Raw genomic sequence first — 14364 nt, 5'->3', positions numbered from 1 at the left:
TTCCATTCCCTTACGATGTCAGAGACACACAGGTTAAGATTAAAATCTAAAATAAAATAGAATAAAAGAGAGGCAGGCTACCCATCATATCAGTGAAAGCAGGATGAGAGATTTAATTCTGTAACACAAACCCCTCCAAGGCTCTCTGCAGCAGGTAACATACAGGAAGCTGTGTGAAACTTAAAGATTTCCCCTGATGGTCACTGAAAAGCAGTAAGACTCCCAGAGACACACATTTCATTTCCATAATGCAGTTCCACTTTCTTTAAAATGTAAACAGAAAAGATGAAATCTTAGTTTTCTCATGTAGATATAGGAACCATTTACAAACCTTAGGATATGCTCTGAAAAAACATCTGTGTACTGCTGTCAACAGATGTTGTCATCATGATGATTAAAATGCAGTGGAAGTAGAATAATCCAGCAAATCACAAAAAGTGTGTTCATCAAATCTATTACATTGAGCAGTGGCAGGGAAGAGGGAAGTACAGGAGGAACACCATGCTACCAAACACGAGAAGGCAGGGAAAAAAGACATCAGAATTCAGAGAAATTATTTACATTTACAAACCTCATGAGGAACCTGCTGTCCATATAAAATGGGGTGTGGCTGGAAACGAGGAGGTGGCTGTGAAAAGGACAACCACAGACAGGAAAATGTATTTCTCAACATCTAGTTGATTTTGAGAAATTGGAGTTTTGGTGAAGAATCCCAGCTATAAAGATACCAGCTACAACTGTATGATCCCTTGGCAATAAAACACTAAGAACAAACCAAATAGATAACCAAAGGAAACCCTCCTGAAATAAATATTAGATAACTGAAAAAAAAAAAATCTAATGAAAGACAGCAAAACGCCTTTTGAGAACTAGAATTGCAGATTTGATTCAAAAAGAATCTGGCATCACTAGTCATTGCATTGCCCAGATGACCGAGTTGTAGCTGACATTATGTTTCATTTTTAAGTAGTGATGTAAAAGCAAAAAGAACACATCACGGTCACAAAAACGTAAACCTCCCTCAGCACATGACAAGGCATTAAACCTTTAGAAACCCATTTGTGAACCAATCTTCCCACACCAGTGTCACTGTCACAGGCAGAGAAGCAAGGGAAAGATGACTCCAGCCACCTGCTTTAAGGAGGGTGGCTCTAATCACGCTTGACAACAGTGCTCCTGCTTGCCTGTGAAGCTGGCTTTGTGAGTACCCATCCAGAGGCAAGGCAAGACCCACTAGCTGCCGAAGCACTGTCGCACATCTAACAGGTGTGCCAACTCGTGGCTGAGCATACTGTTTCTCTCGAAGCCTTGCTGCAAGGCCTTCCTCCCAAGTGTTTCCCAAGAGTTACCACGCACAACCTGTCAGCTGCCTTACAATTTTTGGGGTTTTTCTAAAAGAAAAAAAAGCTCGGTAGTACTGAAACGTGAAATTACTTTCCATGTGGACAGTACAACACTTCAATCCAGATATAGGCACTCTCATTTCAAGCTGTCCTGGACAAGCGACTTTCTACAAGCAGAGGTTCAGTCAACCCCAACTTCTGCTAGACCATATCTTCCCTCATCTTGTCCTGTGAGCGTACTTTGGAAATGCCTTTTCTTCTCTCAGGAAGGGAAATGCCTGCCATGGGCTGATTATTTGCACACTGATTACCTGGTAACACTGTGGCATCCCTGCCCTTCTCCAGTCTCTTTAAAAATCCAGACCCATACTCTGCAAGCATTTCGCTCAGACCAGAGGAAGCTCAAGCTTCTCCTCTTTCTGTTTGGGTCACTAAGTCCTACCTATATTCAAAACCACTGCTACTTCCACAGTAACTTAAGTGCCTCAGGACAAAAGCAAGCTGAAAGAAAAGAAAAATAAAGTTTCAGAAAAAATAAACTTAAAGCAGATAATTGGGTTGTTCCTTTCTATTTTGTGTGCACTTCAACATCCTAGCCCTTTGTGTTTTGACCCTTGCAGTTATCACATCCTAAGTTCCTTTTCTCCAAGCCTCTCAAATAAACTGTTCTTATTCTGAAAATATCCTCAAGTAGGATAGAAAAATAGACAAAATGTTGGTCCTTTACACTAAGATGCAGCTAATTTTCCAGACAAGACAATGGTCAACTTATACCAAAGTTTTCCTCGGCATTCTAAAGCAGTTTTTAAATAAACATAAAATTAAATCCAGGATTTGTGAACACACAGAAAATACACTGAGAGGCTGTGTCCCCCATAAACCAACTACTCCTCCTGCCATCCCAAGTTTTACCTTTATCCAGGATAAGTGGGGTTAAGAAAACAAAGGGCTATGGAAATGCTGCTTTAGATCACTGCACAGTTTCTCTACTGAAACTAATACTATGCAGCAAGTAATTGGTACTTCCTAAATATCAGGTAGTGGTATAACGCAGAGTAATTTACTCGCTGACAAAGACAATTCTCATTAACTTTACAAACATTCGCTTATACAGAAAATCCTTTTATTCATTTTCTAAATAAGAACAAACCAGATTGTCAGTGAGATTTTGAGGATATTGAAAGTATCCCATCAGCAATGCTACTAGTTAAAATCTCAAAGACTTAGATAAGTTAAAAAGCTGAGAATTAAATGACTAGACTGAGAAATAGGATACATAATGAGACCTTGGACCGGCTGGGAGTTTTTTTGCTTTGAGCTTGTTGTATTTTTTGAGAGAAAGTCATTTCTTAGATATTATTCTGTTGAATATGGGGGGGGAAATTGTTTTCTTACTGTCCTTTTACTCCCTCTATGAAACGTTGCTAAGGGAATGGTTCTCAGTAAGGTCAAGCAGTAGAAACCCTGCTGTGTCTTTTAATGCAGCCAAAACACCACTTGAAATTAATGCTTCTTGGTTCTTTTTACCTTTAAGCACTGGCTGTTAGTGCTTTCCAGTATTAATTCTTACTGCATATCTGAATACATAATATAACAGGCAAAAGGAAAAAATAGACAGGCACCAAGATGCCACAACGGGGTCAAAAGAAAGGAACTTTACAAAAGCAGGGCCAGTATAGACAGACTTTCTGATAAGACAAACCTTTTAGACTATAAAACGCACTCCAAACCCACAAAACTGAATGCAGTTTCAAGCACAGCAATCAGCTCTCCAAATTATAATTAAATGCAAGCTATTAGGAAAAACATAAAAGAAACCCTTTCAACATATTTCTCATTTCAGATATTTATTGCCTTAAAGTTATGTAAATGAAAGAAGCCTTGGCATATTAGCATATCACTATTATCTGCCATTGAAATTATTACAGATGTACATATGATACAAAAGGAGGTTCTCGAAATGCCGCACGCTATTTAACGGTCTCACTTCAATTTTCTCATGGACAAGAATCCTAATAACCAAAGAGCTACACTATGGATCGGCATTAGCTGCTCTTTCCTCACTGAGGAGTGAAATAGAAAGGATTCTCAGGATGGCATCTAGATTTCAACTTCAGAGCTGACACGTTTTTGTGCGAGGTAGTCTGCATAAGTTATATGTGTCCCATGTGCAAAGTGTTCTGTTCCTTGGTCTGAAACCCAGCCTCTTTCAACAGGTTTCTAAACATAAAAAAACACGCAGCATTTCTGTATGTAAGAAAAATCACTGCAAGTTCTATTACACCAAAAAAAAAAAAACTGTCAAAATGCAAAATTGACCATTTAAGCCATTTTTCAAAATCATCAACTTAAATATCTGTATATTATGGAAAAATAGCTTGCCAGAAAAGCAATAGCTATGTGGGCCATTTCCCTTCTGGCAAGGCACTATCAGATAAACAATGACAGCTGCTAAAAATAAAAAAAAAAAAAAAGTTTAATTTCATATAATTATAAGACTCTCACAGCAGTATGATTCCAACAATGCATTCTAAGTAAATTTTTTCTGAGGTGCAAATTTAAAAAACACCTCGAAGCAAGAGCTGACAGAGACAAATAAAGACACAGCAGGAATTCTCCTCAGAGGGAATTTATTATGAATAAAAGTATGAAAAACATTTTGATCTTTGTCTAAAAAAAAAAAAATGAAGAGTTTGACTATGGTTTCTCTGAAATGGCAAAAAGTAAAATCTGAAGTAACTGTTTCAGCCACTGTCTTAGTGAGCTGTAGTCTTATGGTCAGGCACTACTGTAGCTGTATAACTAGGCTTTGTTTTGTTTTCCTTTCAGAAAAGAGCTATGGTAAGCCATGAACAGTTTTAATAAACATCATGATATCCCCTCTGTTCAACAAATGCATCGTTTTAACTCCTATCTCTGTATGGCTCAACCACAGCATGATAAATCACATCAAAATATTAAATTCATCTCATTCTGCAAGTATGAAGATGTAATTTAAAATTTAATACTTAGATAATCAATCCTCTAATCATCTGTAGCTGGAAGATTTTGAACACAGAAAAGCTCAAGGCATATTCCCTGCTGAACACATTACAGTAAGCCTAGCAATTAAATTATTTGTATGGGGCATATGGGCATGCATGCATATGTATATGCACATATACGGATTGTATTCCACAATTTAGGATCATTTTCTTTAACCATTATTTTAACTAGATCGGGTTGAGGCGGTTTTGTATACTCATTTCGCATTTGCAGATCCTCCTCCACAGTAATGACTGAGAAAAGCTGCCACAGACCAACAAAGCACTCAGAAAAATATTTTCTTCAGGAAAAAAAAAAAAAAAAGAGAGAAACAGAAAGAAAACCTTGAACCCTGAAATACATTCACTAATATTTTTATGAACACTGCTTATATCTGGTATTTTGGGATAATTTGTAGCATGCTAGTTAATGATGTAGCATATTTTGTATCATTAAATCCTGAAATAAGAAACCCAACTGCAGCTCCTTGATAAATGAGCAGGATCAGCAGCAGGATCAGTGGGGAAGACCATTAGGTACTGAAAAAGAATTGCAGCCTAACCTGCAGCTGCTCTTGTGTATGTGACCCGTAAAATAGATGGGTGGCCCACACCCAACGTGGAAAAAAGGTATTAGCAAGTCTGCACATTAGAACAGAGAGAAGAAATTAGCTTAACCTGTTATGCAGATGGGGGGGGGGGGGGGGGGAGGGGGAATCTTTCAGAAAAGTAAAAACCTTTTAACCGCAAAGCATGAGAACAGCAAGGCATTCGCTATCATCCCATAGCAAGCAGGGGATGAGACACCTCCTGTGGCAGGCTGAGCTGAGCATGCCACCTCCCCACCACCAGCCTTCGCCGAGCTGGGGCAGGACTCTGTGCTCCAAACAGGTCCCATCCAGGCTGTCAGTGTTTCAGCAGAAAAATCCTTTCTATCTCGAGAAGCTAAGCCGTGAGCCCACAGCAGCACCTCCTTCTTCCCCTGACTCCTCACTGCCTGCTGCACCCCAATACACAGCACTGTCTGGATCCAGGCAGCTCAGCCCCAGCCTGAAATGATGGGAGCCTCAGCAAAAGCAGCGAATGTGGCCGGGTGGAACTAAGCCCAGTACCTCCTGAGGAAAAAAAAAAAAAAAAAAAAAAAAAAAAAAAAAAAAAAAACACACCCAAGCCATAGCAGGGATGAGTTTCAGAAGGACTGCCTCCCGAAAGTACAAAATATTTTGCACTGCAGTTTAACTGTGACCAGAACCGGAATAGTTGTGGCTACAAAGTAACAAATGGAAAGCGGAATGAGGAAGCATAACAAACGTGTGTTTGGATGTTTACCCACAGTCTGTAGCCTGTCCTCATCCTTAGCACCAAACACGCTCCTTGATGGGCTATTGACTCTTTTCCTCCCTACTGAAGACATCTGCAGGTCCCTGCTTTCGGCATAACAAAAACACAAGAATGGGAAAAGATGGACGGTTTAATTTGCTGTTTTCTTCAGCTCTCCAAAACATTGGTTTATAATACACTGAGTCACGAAACTATAGAGCATAAAACCACAAGCACAATGAGATGACAGTGTCACAGATGTCTTCACTGCGGCAGTCCTTAATAAGTCTTGGTCTGGTCTCAGAGGGCACAAGGAGGTAAAACGGTTAAGCACATTCACCCCACTAAGCAACAGCTTTTAACTGCAGCAGACTAGCAGAAAAAAATGTGTAGCTGCACAGCAAGGCCTCTGTGACCATGGGAGGGAACCCCTACCTACACTTTTTCTGGTTAGTTTTTAAAAAGTGTTGAAAGCTCAGATTAAAGCTAGAAAAAAAATATATGTAACAGTATGTTCTTTCTGGAGAGCTCAGAGTTCATCCGTCAAGAACTTCCAAACAAGACCCTGTATCCTGATGAAAACAGTGTGAAACTTGTGTTCAAGTAAGCCACGGAAGAAAATCAGATAAAGGCAAAGTTACATGACAATGAAAGACTCAAGAGAAACTATTGAAGAAAAATTAATTGATAGTATATTGATATAAACCAATCCTTTGCAATTCTGGCGGATGAGAATCATTAATTAAAAAAAAAAGTTTTACATTTACATTAAAAATCTAGGTACAGTCTATGATTTCTAGTTAAGCCCCAAATTCCCAAATCCAATTCAGTCAAACTGATAAAGTTTTTTTTTAAAAAAAAAAAAAAACAACAACTAATAATAACTTGTATATGCAACATTTGACAAATTTTCATCACACAGTTTTATTGTATTTGTTTTGCTTCCCTTTCCTTTCTCTCTACTCTTCTATTCTGGCATGACAATATCCTAACTCTAAAAACAACCTTCACTTCTGGGATGAGTGAAACTACAGCTCAACAAAACAAAACATCTTACTCTGCATTTACACAAACACCTATCTGACGTAACTCTATATGGTGCTGGATCTGAGCTTACCCAATGGTGAGAGGAGCAATACCACCATGACCCAGGGGCATCTTTTCACGGTTGCTGTTGTCTTCCTCTTCTATATTTAATAGCCACCTAAGTTTAAATTCTTCCAACGGAGAAGAGAGTCCTTTACCTGAAGCCTGTGTTTCAACAAAACCAGGACACAGCTTCTGGCCCATCTGTGGGTTTCTAGTCAGAGACACTTGCACTACCTTGAAATAGAGCCCCAGGTTTTCAAACTATGCACAAAAATCCCAAGACACGCACACACACAAGCACAGAGTCACATTGCCCTTACCACTGGGCAATGCACTTATGACAAGTACAGTTCTGCTTGGGATTTTGGCCAGATGAATAAATGCAAGAAGAGCAATGGAGCTGCTGAGACCCATTCTCCAGGTTTGTATTTCATCCTAGTTATCTACACATTGATCAGCTTATATTTTCTCAACAAATAAAATTGTTAGAAAGCAACTGTGGCAGTAACTTGAAATACACGTGTGCTGATCTAAGATAGTTCAAGAACTATGCCAAGTGCGTATCGTTACCAAGTCCCACAGACTATGATAAGAAATCAGATTCACCCAACATATTCAACACAGACATGCAAAAAAATCAGCAGCTCTGAGCTGTCCTGAAACCACAGCAGCATACATGAGACTGACAATAAACCCATTTATGGAATACCATTCTTGCTCTCAAATCACATTCTGATTTTCCAAATTTGTTCTGGTTTCCAGAGCTGACGGCACTTTAACATCAACAAGCACACATACAAGGCTGCTCAAATTAGAAACAATTCATTTGAAATTGCTATGCAGAGAGAACAGCAAGTTTCAGCTCCAGGAAAGTTCCATAGATGCATAAGCGTTGTTCACTGAGAAACAGGGTTTTCAAGTTTCACAGTTTGAGTAACAGCCATCTCCTTTGGATCCCTTCTCCAAAGAGCACCACAAAAGTTAAGTATTAGTTTTCCTGTGCTCTAGTTTTGACCTACGGCTAACTTTTTCCCTCCAAAAGCAACGTTTTAAAAAACTTACACATTAGTTTTGTTTGGGTTTTAGTTTAAACATGTTGTCATGTTTTCAAGCCCAGCAGGAAACTTGTTTGCCATCCATGTGTCATACACAAAGTCTCTTTTCAACATCGATGGCTGGCTCAAAAACCCCAATTTGAACTGAAAGCTTTAAAGTGTTTCTCATACCTTTGAGCTATTTGAATCCTTGAATCACAAAAAGGTTATCACAGCACTAGCTTAAACACACACCACACAAACAAACACTTATTATCTCACATCTCAATCACTTAACAGAAACTGAGCACACAGCTCTTTTGGAAGCAAGGATATAATTTAGCATCATGTTTGTGATTTGGGCTCATTTCCTTAAAATCATATGAAAAGAACAATGATTCCCCATGTATATGTTCTCCCATGACAGTCAGTGAAAAAATTTTTCCCTCAAGTAGTTGCCGCATGCATAAAAGCAATATTCTACAAAATGTGAGAACTGTTTGCAAGCGCAAACAGACAACAAAGCCCAATTTCATACGTACATCAGGGTCTGTTTATTCTTTATTGTTACATCCCTTGCCACTGGAATTCCTGCCACCCATTTGCCACACTTTGTTACAGAACATGATGGAGCCAAAACAATTTCTTTACATAGAGTACAACAGGATCTTGTTCCTGCAATGTATTCTAAATTAAAGATGGAACATAATTTACCCTTTTTGTTAATTACTATTGTCTGGCATCCAACACATCCACCATTAACATGAGTGTCCAACAAAACTTTGAATGAAAAGGATCTCTGAATTTTATTTACCTATTTCAGTCACAATAAACAATCACGATAGTGCCCTTCTCTCTCTTTAAAGCAAAGTCTCTACAGCTTTTTTTCAAAATCTTATGACATTTCTCAGCACCTTCCAGTGTTGAAAACTACTCCATTTTGAAAGGCAGGGTATCTTCTGTTTGGCCTTTAGTTCTGCGAATGTTCTGCTCCTACTGAGAAAACCCTGCAGTTAGTACTCTTCCGTGCTTCCTACCCATGCAAAAATTCTCCAACTGCACAATAAGCACCAGGTCAAACACATGTTAAAACTATCTCCGTCAGTAATTAAAGTCTTGTTACTGTGTAATAGGCCTCGCTACATGGAGGGATGACTTTCCGTAATGGTACCAGCACAGTATCACTGAAATGAAGGTCCTTGCTTGCAGCACTCCTTTTTAAAGGACTTCAGGAATAATTTACATCATCTCACAAGACTGCGCAAAAGACGCTCCAAATAAAAACAATATTTGTGATTGGTTTGATTGTGTGAACTATTCTGGCGGTATTATCACAATGGTCTATTTTTATTCCAAATTGGGTTTTACTATAAAAAGTTCCATCGCTATGAAACTAATGCTTGCAACATTGATTTCCATAGCACTGCTTAGAGAGGCACTTGCAGAAGAATAATGTGGATGTCAGGGCATTTTACGTAGCAGCAGCAAGATTCTGCAAGCAGTCGTGGCAGTGGATTTGCTCCAGGTTATTTTGCCTACTATACGCAATATTCTACCAAAACGCACAGGACATCCGTACAGTGAGATACAAAGAGATTTTGAATAGTCAGAATGACACCGAGTAACACTGAGCAGAGCCGCGCTGTTCGGTAATAACAGCCTGGCAACTTGTACATCCCGTGGATCATTCTGTCAGCGTGTCGTATAACGGTTTCAAAAGTAGGAAATTAAATCTTAAATAAAAAAAGAGGCCTGGCCTGAACCAACAAAGCAAGTCAGGAAATTGAGCCAAGTCTGATACTCTTCTCTTAGGTTTCCCTATGTGGCAAGGTTTTACTCGCAGACAGGATCATTTCATAGTTCTCCCGAAAGAAGACACATTGATATTCCTTAATAAAGTAGTGACAGAGAACAATTTCTCTTTGGAATTGTGAACATTTATCAACTACTTCCTTAATTCTCCAGTGTAGGATCAGTTCATGAAAGAGCAATTCTTACTGCAATGGACACACGAGCCTTGAAAGAGCATATTGGAAGTGATAGGAAGTAACATCTTTATTTACATATAGTCAGGTAGCACAAAGATTCTCTACCAACAAGATGAAAAACCTCGCCAGAGTCTTTTCTGTGGCTTCAGCATGGATTTTCAACAGAGAAATTTTATTTTCTTAGTAGTTTTCATAAATGCAGTACTAATCTTCAAGGTCAGCAAATAAACCAATTAAAAAAAAAATAATATCCTACTAGATGAAGAAGAATTCTCCAGTTGGTCATGCTTTTCCGCTTTCAACAAAACTGAGCAAGTGACTCTGTCCACAAGACCGTCAGCTCAGATCCCACAGCATTCAGAATAGTTTCATAAAGTTTTACTTCTGAGAAGAGACATTGTTGAAAGCAATTGTTCAGCCAGCCAACTACTGTCACTTCCATGAATATGAATAAGTTCCAATATAGGACACTGAGCTTTTGCAAATGTAAGAAGATCCAATTGTTCAGAGTTAATCTTTGCCAATAAATCAACCCGCCATTATTTAGAGATTTTTATTTCCCCCTAGTGTCTGACTATGTGGGTGGAGTTTTGTTTTAAAATCCCCTTCTCATTTCACAGATTCTTTTTCATACTGCCTTGCTAAGCTTTCACAGCAGCAGGAGGAATCCTATTGTTAATGGGATCAGGCCCTTGAAAAGGTATATATTGCTGTTTCTCTTGAATGTGCATGATATTAACTAGCACTCAGCCTGAGGAAGAAAGATAGCAGAAGAAATTGTTCAGAGTTCATGAAAATTAACATTTGGTGTAATTTCGTAGCCATAATTTGCATGTACACAACTTAGACATAAATACATATGGATTAATGCAAATTTTTATACAGGGAAAGATTCACTCTGTGCTCTGTAAAACTAAGGGTAAGGCTGGTGATGAATCATTTTTTTTAAATATTCTAGTCTGAGTATATAAATAGCTCTGTTTCGAGAATAATTACTACTGAAAAACATAGCTTCTGAAATAACCTAGGCCATAATTAACCTTGGCTTCATTAAATCACAAATAATATCTTTTTAAAGTCTTATTTGTGAAGGCAAGCTGATTAATTTAAACGTTTTCCTTCGCAAAATCTAATTGAAATGATTTACCTGCATAGCTACTTGTCAGATCTTGTAAACTCTGGGAAGGTTTTCAGCCGGCAGCTCGGCTACCTTACCCTCTCCCCAGCCACGCGGGAGGGAGCTCCGCTCCCGCGGAGGGCCGCCCTGCCGCCACCGGCCGCCCCAGCTCCGCTTCCCCTTCGGGGCGCGAGGGGGCAGATGCGCAGAGAGGGGTGCCGGCTTGTGCCCCGCCAGCTCCCGCAGCCCTTCCCACAAGCATCGAGTGCTCCTGCCCGGCCCCTCGGCGCCACACAAACCGCCCCTCCGGGCGGGACACCCTCGTCTGCCCTGCCCCGCAGAGTCCACACGTGGGCCCCGCTGGGGGGACGGGGGCGGCGATGGGGCCGGGCCTTCTCTCCTCTGCGGCGGAGAGAAGGGGCTCTTGCAGATCCAGGAGCGACGTGGGGCCCCCGGCCCTGCCAGCTCTCCCGCGGCTGCCACCCCAGCCTGGGCACGGCTGGACTGGGCACGGCGCCGCAGCCGCCGCACCGCGCCGCGCCGTCCCTCCCCTTTCCTTGTAAGACAGCGCCAACCCCCGACCAGAGAAAAGTTTTCAGCCGAGCGCCAGGACAGGTCTGGGCTGTCGCCGGCCCCGAAACCTCCTCCCCGCCAACGGACCGAGCCGGGGGCTGTCCGCTCTCAGCCCTGCCCCGGCGCCCAGCCCACCCGCGCCCTGGGTGCCGCCCCGGGGGGCTCACCTTCCTGTACCGCATGGAAGGGGTTGTTGGCCTCTATGAGCTTGATGGAGTAAGTGATTTTCTCGCTCTGGAGGATGTCGTCATTGAGGTTCAGATCCGACACCGCCTGCTTGAACACCTCGTCGTCCTTGGCAGCATTGCCTTCGAAAATGGCACCTGCGGAGGCGAAGGCAGCAGGGGGTGAGCAGGGCTCGGCTCCGCTCCTCACCGGCTCGGCCCAACCGCTCGCCGCCCCAGCATCCCCACTCCCCCCTGGCCGTGCCAACCTGGAACCGGCTCGCACAGCGCCGTGCGGGCCAGCTCCACGGGCACCGGGCACTTGTGGGGCCAGGGCCCACGCATGGGCTGCCGCCGCTGGCTGCGCGGCCTCGTCGCGGGCACGGGCAAGCGCAGCCCTCTCACTTCTGCTCCACCGGCGTTGACGGAGCCCTGAGCCGGAGCGAGGGTCTCTTTTTCGCCAGAGACGGGAAAGGGAGCAGGTTTGGGAATTTGACCAACTTCTTGCTCACCGCTTCGCTGCTCCCCGAGTTGCTGCCCTTTGGGGCAGCGGTTTTATTGAAGCTCACATGCACATACGAACGCAAAGCCAGGATTTGTGTCCAGTAACCTGGAAGCTTTAATTTCACTGTCCTGTTTTATGCAGTTAACGTGAAAACATCTGGCGATGTGTGTTACATAAGATCCCCTCTCTACGGAGCGTGTGTGTGTGCCCACACCGGGCTTACAGCCCTGCTCTACGCAGCGGTGGGAGATCTTTAGCGCTGGCAACAAAACAAGCAAACAAACAAACAAACAAAAAAAAAATACACACCACACCACGTTATTCCCCAGCCTGGAAAACTCCTGCTGATTCACACTGTGCGTGCCTATGGCTAGAGCCTCCGTGCGCTGCCCGTGTGAAATCACAGCTCCGCACACAGCATCTCTCCTCTCCTGCCCACTGGACCGCTATTTCCGCCAGGAGTTAGTTGGCAAACACCACTCGGGCTGAAGTTCATGCGGGGAGAAGCCGAGGTGACACCGTTCACCCGCAGGAGAAGCGGGGCCGAGGGGGAGAGCCGCGGAGGCTGTTTCGCTCCCCACTCCCCCTCGGCCCGGGCACTTCCCCAAGGCGGTCCCACCGCCTCCCTGCCTGCCCACGGGGCTGGCCGGGGTCTGCTCAGCCCTGGGGAGCGTCCCTGGGCCGGAGTCCCTCGCTGCGGTCAGGACTGACCCCGTCTCCTTAATGTCTCCGCAATGCTGCCTGCCCTGGCTGCGTCGGGGCTGCCGCCCCTGCCGGGAAACTTGTTACAGGGCCGGTCCCCTGCTCCCCTTCCCCGCCCCGGGTTGACATGGGACTTTCTTCCTGTCTCCGTGGAGCCTTCCCTCGCCAAGATCGCTCCCGCTCCGGCCCCCTCCTTTTTTTTTTGATCTCCCATCCTCCCCAAAAGGCTGGTGGGAATTAACGCTTTTCTTTTCTCAGCCGTGCTCCCGTCGCCTCCTCTGTCATCCTCCACAAGTGATTCTCTCCCCCTCTCCGCCCCTGAACATCCTCATTTTCGTTCCTGCTGGTACCTTTCAACACCAGCCAAAAGGTGACTGCAGAGCCTGCTTTTGCTTGCCAGGCTTCCCTTGGACATCACCATGCCTTGCTCGGAGAAGCCATAAAAGTTCACATCAGCCTTTGCTCTGCCTCTTGTTCATCCCTCTCTTCCTCCCACTGCTGATCCAGCCTTCTTGCTACCAAGGGGTTTTAATGAGATCTTATTCAAACCACGACAATTGCTCGCACAGACACACGCACATACACAGCCACTGCAAATCTCGCCTTTCTAACCCTTTCCCAGCCAAGTTGCCCCCTCCGCATTCCGGCTCGGCTGACACCTGCTACGACAGGGGACGGAAAACAGGGGATTATCTCCCCGAAAGTTTTCCCTGTGAGCACGTTCAGGTTATGCCTCCCTCCTGCTCGGGCGTTGGGGGCGGTTGTTTGTTTTCGGTGGCGAGGAGGCGCGGGGAAGAAAGCCTTTCCACGCAAACAGGTCCAAGCACAGGCTTCCCAGCCACATGGGAGACTGCAGCGGCGGCCCCGGCGGTATCCCACCCCGCTGCCCGGCCCGGCGCACAGCCGGCGTTTCGCCCCTAACTTTACAATCGGGGGGGGGGGGGGGGGGGGGGGGGGGGCGGATTCAGCTGCCTTTCTCCCTTCCGCCTCCTGCCTCTCCGTGGAGTTGGCTGTGACATTACCGACGTTAAACGAGACGCTCCCTTCATTTATTTATCTACCGCGTCCCTCTCCCACCCCCGCGCTCCCTCTCTTACCAATGTGGATGATGGAGTCCGCCCGCACCGAAACGCACTGAAATATCCAGGGGAAAAGCCAGAGCATCAACACTTCCATTTCCAGCCTCTCGCACAGCACATCAGCCCGGGTTTGGTGGAAAGACAGGCAGGGGAAAAGAAAATAAGGCGCAAGGGCAGGTGGAGCAAGGCAGCGGGTGCGGGGGACAGATGCCCAGACACCTCCCTTAGAAAAAAAATAAATCCCAAATTCCCCCAGCACCCCAAGAATTTTCCAAGATTGAGGAAAACGGGCGATGGGGAGGGAAAAAAAAAAAAAGCCGGGGTTCAAAAAGCACGGAGGTAGATCCCGGTTGGCAGGCGGCGCGGCGGAGCCTCCAGCGCTCGGTGTGTGCCGGGGCGCCGGCAGACCGCGAACTGCGGAGCGGCC

General features: G+C 44.3%; 1 protein-coding gene across 3 annotated transcripts in view; it reads right to left on the bottom strand.

The window, feature by feature from the left end:
* Positions 1 to 14034, bottom strand: part of GRID1 (glutamate ionotropic receptor delta type subunit 1) — a 548463-nt gene extending 534429 nt beyond the window's left edge. For all 3 annotated transcript variants that reach the window (XM_086616474.1, XM_086616475.1, XM_086616476.1), the window contains exons 1-2: positions 13956 to 14034; positions 11655 to 11810 (exon numbers count right to left, since the gene is read on the bottom strand). In XM_086616474.1, the coding sequence (XP_086472600.1) occupies positions 11655 to 11810; positions 13956 to 14034 (235 nt within the window). The remainder of the gene's footprint in view (positions 1 to 11654; positions 11811 to 13955) is intronic.
* Positions 14035 to 14364: the final 330 nt, after the last annotated feature.

This window comes from Tauraco erythrolophus, chromosome 9, assembly GCF_009769465.1.
Source record: "Tauraco erythrolophus isolate bTauEry1 chromosome 9, bTauEry1.pri, whole genome shotgun sequence".
NCBI lineage: Eukaryota > Metazoa > Chordata > Aves > Musophagiformes > Musophagidae > Tauraco > Tauraco erythrolophus.
This window is presented reverse-complemented; position numbering and strand designations above follow the sequence as displayed.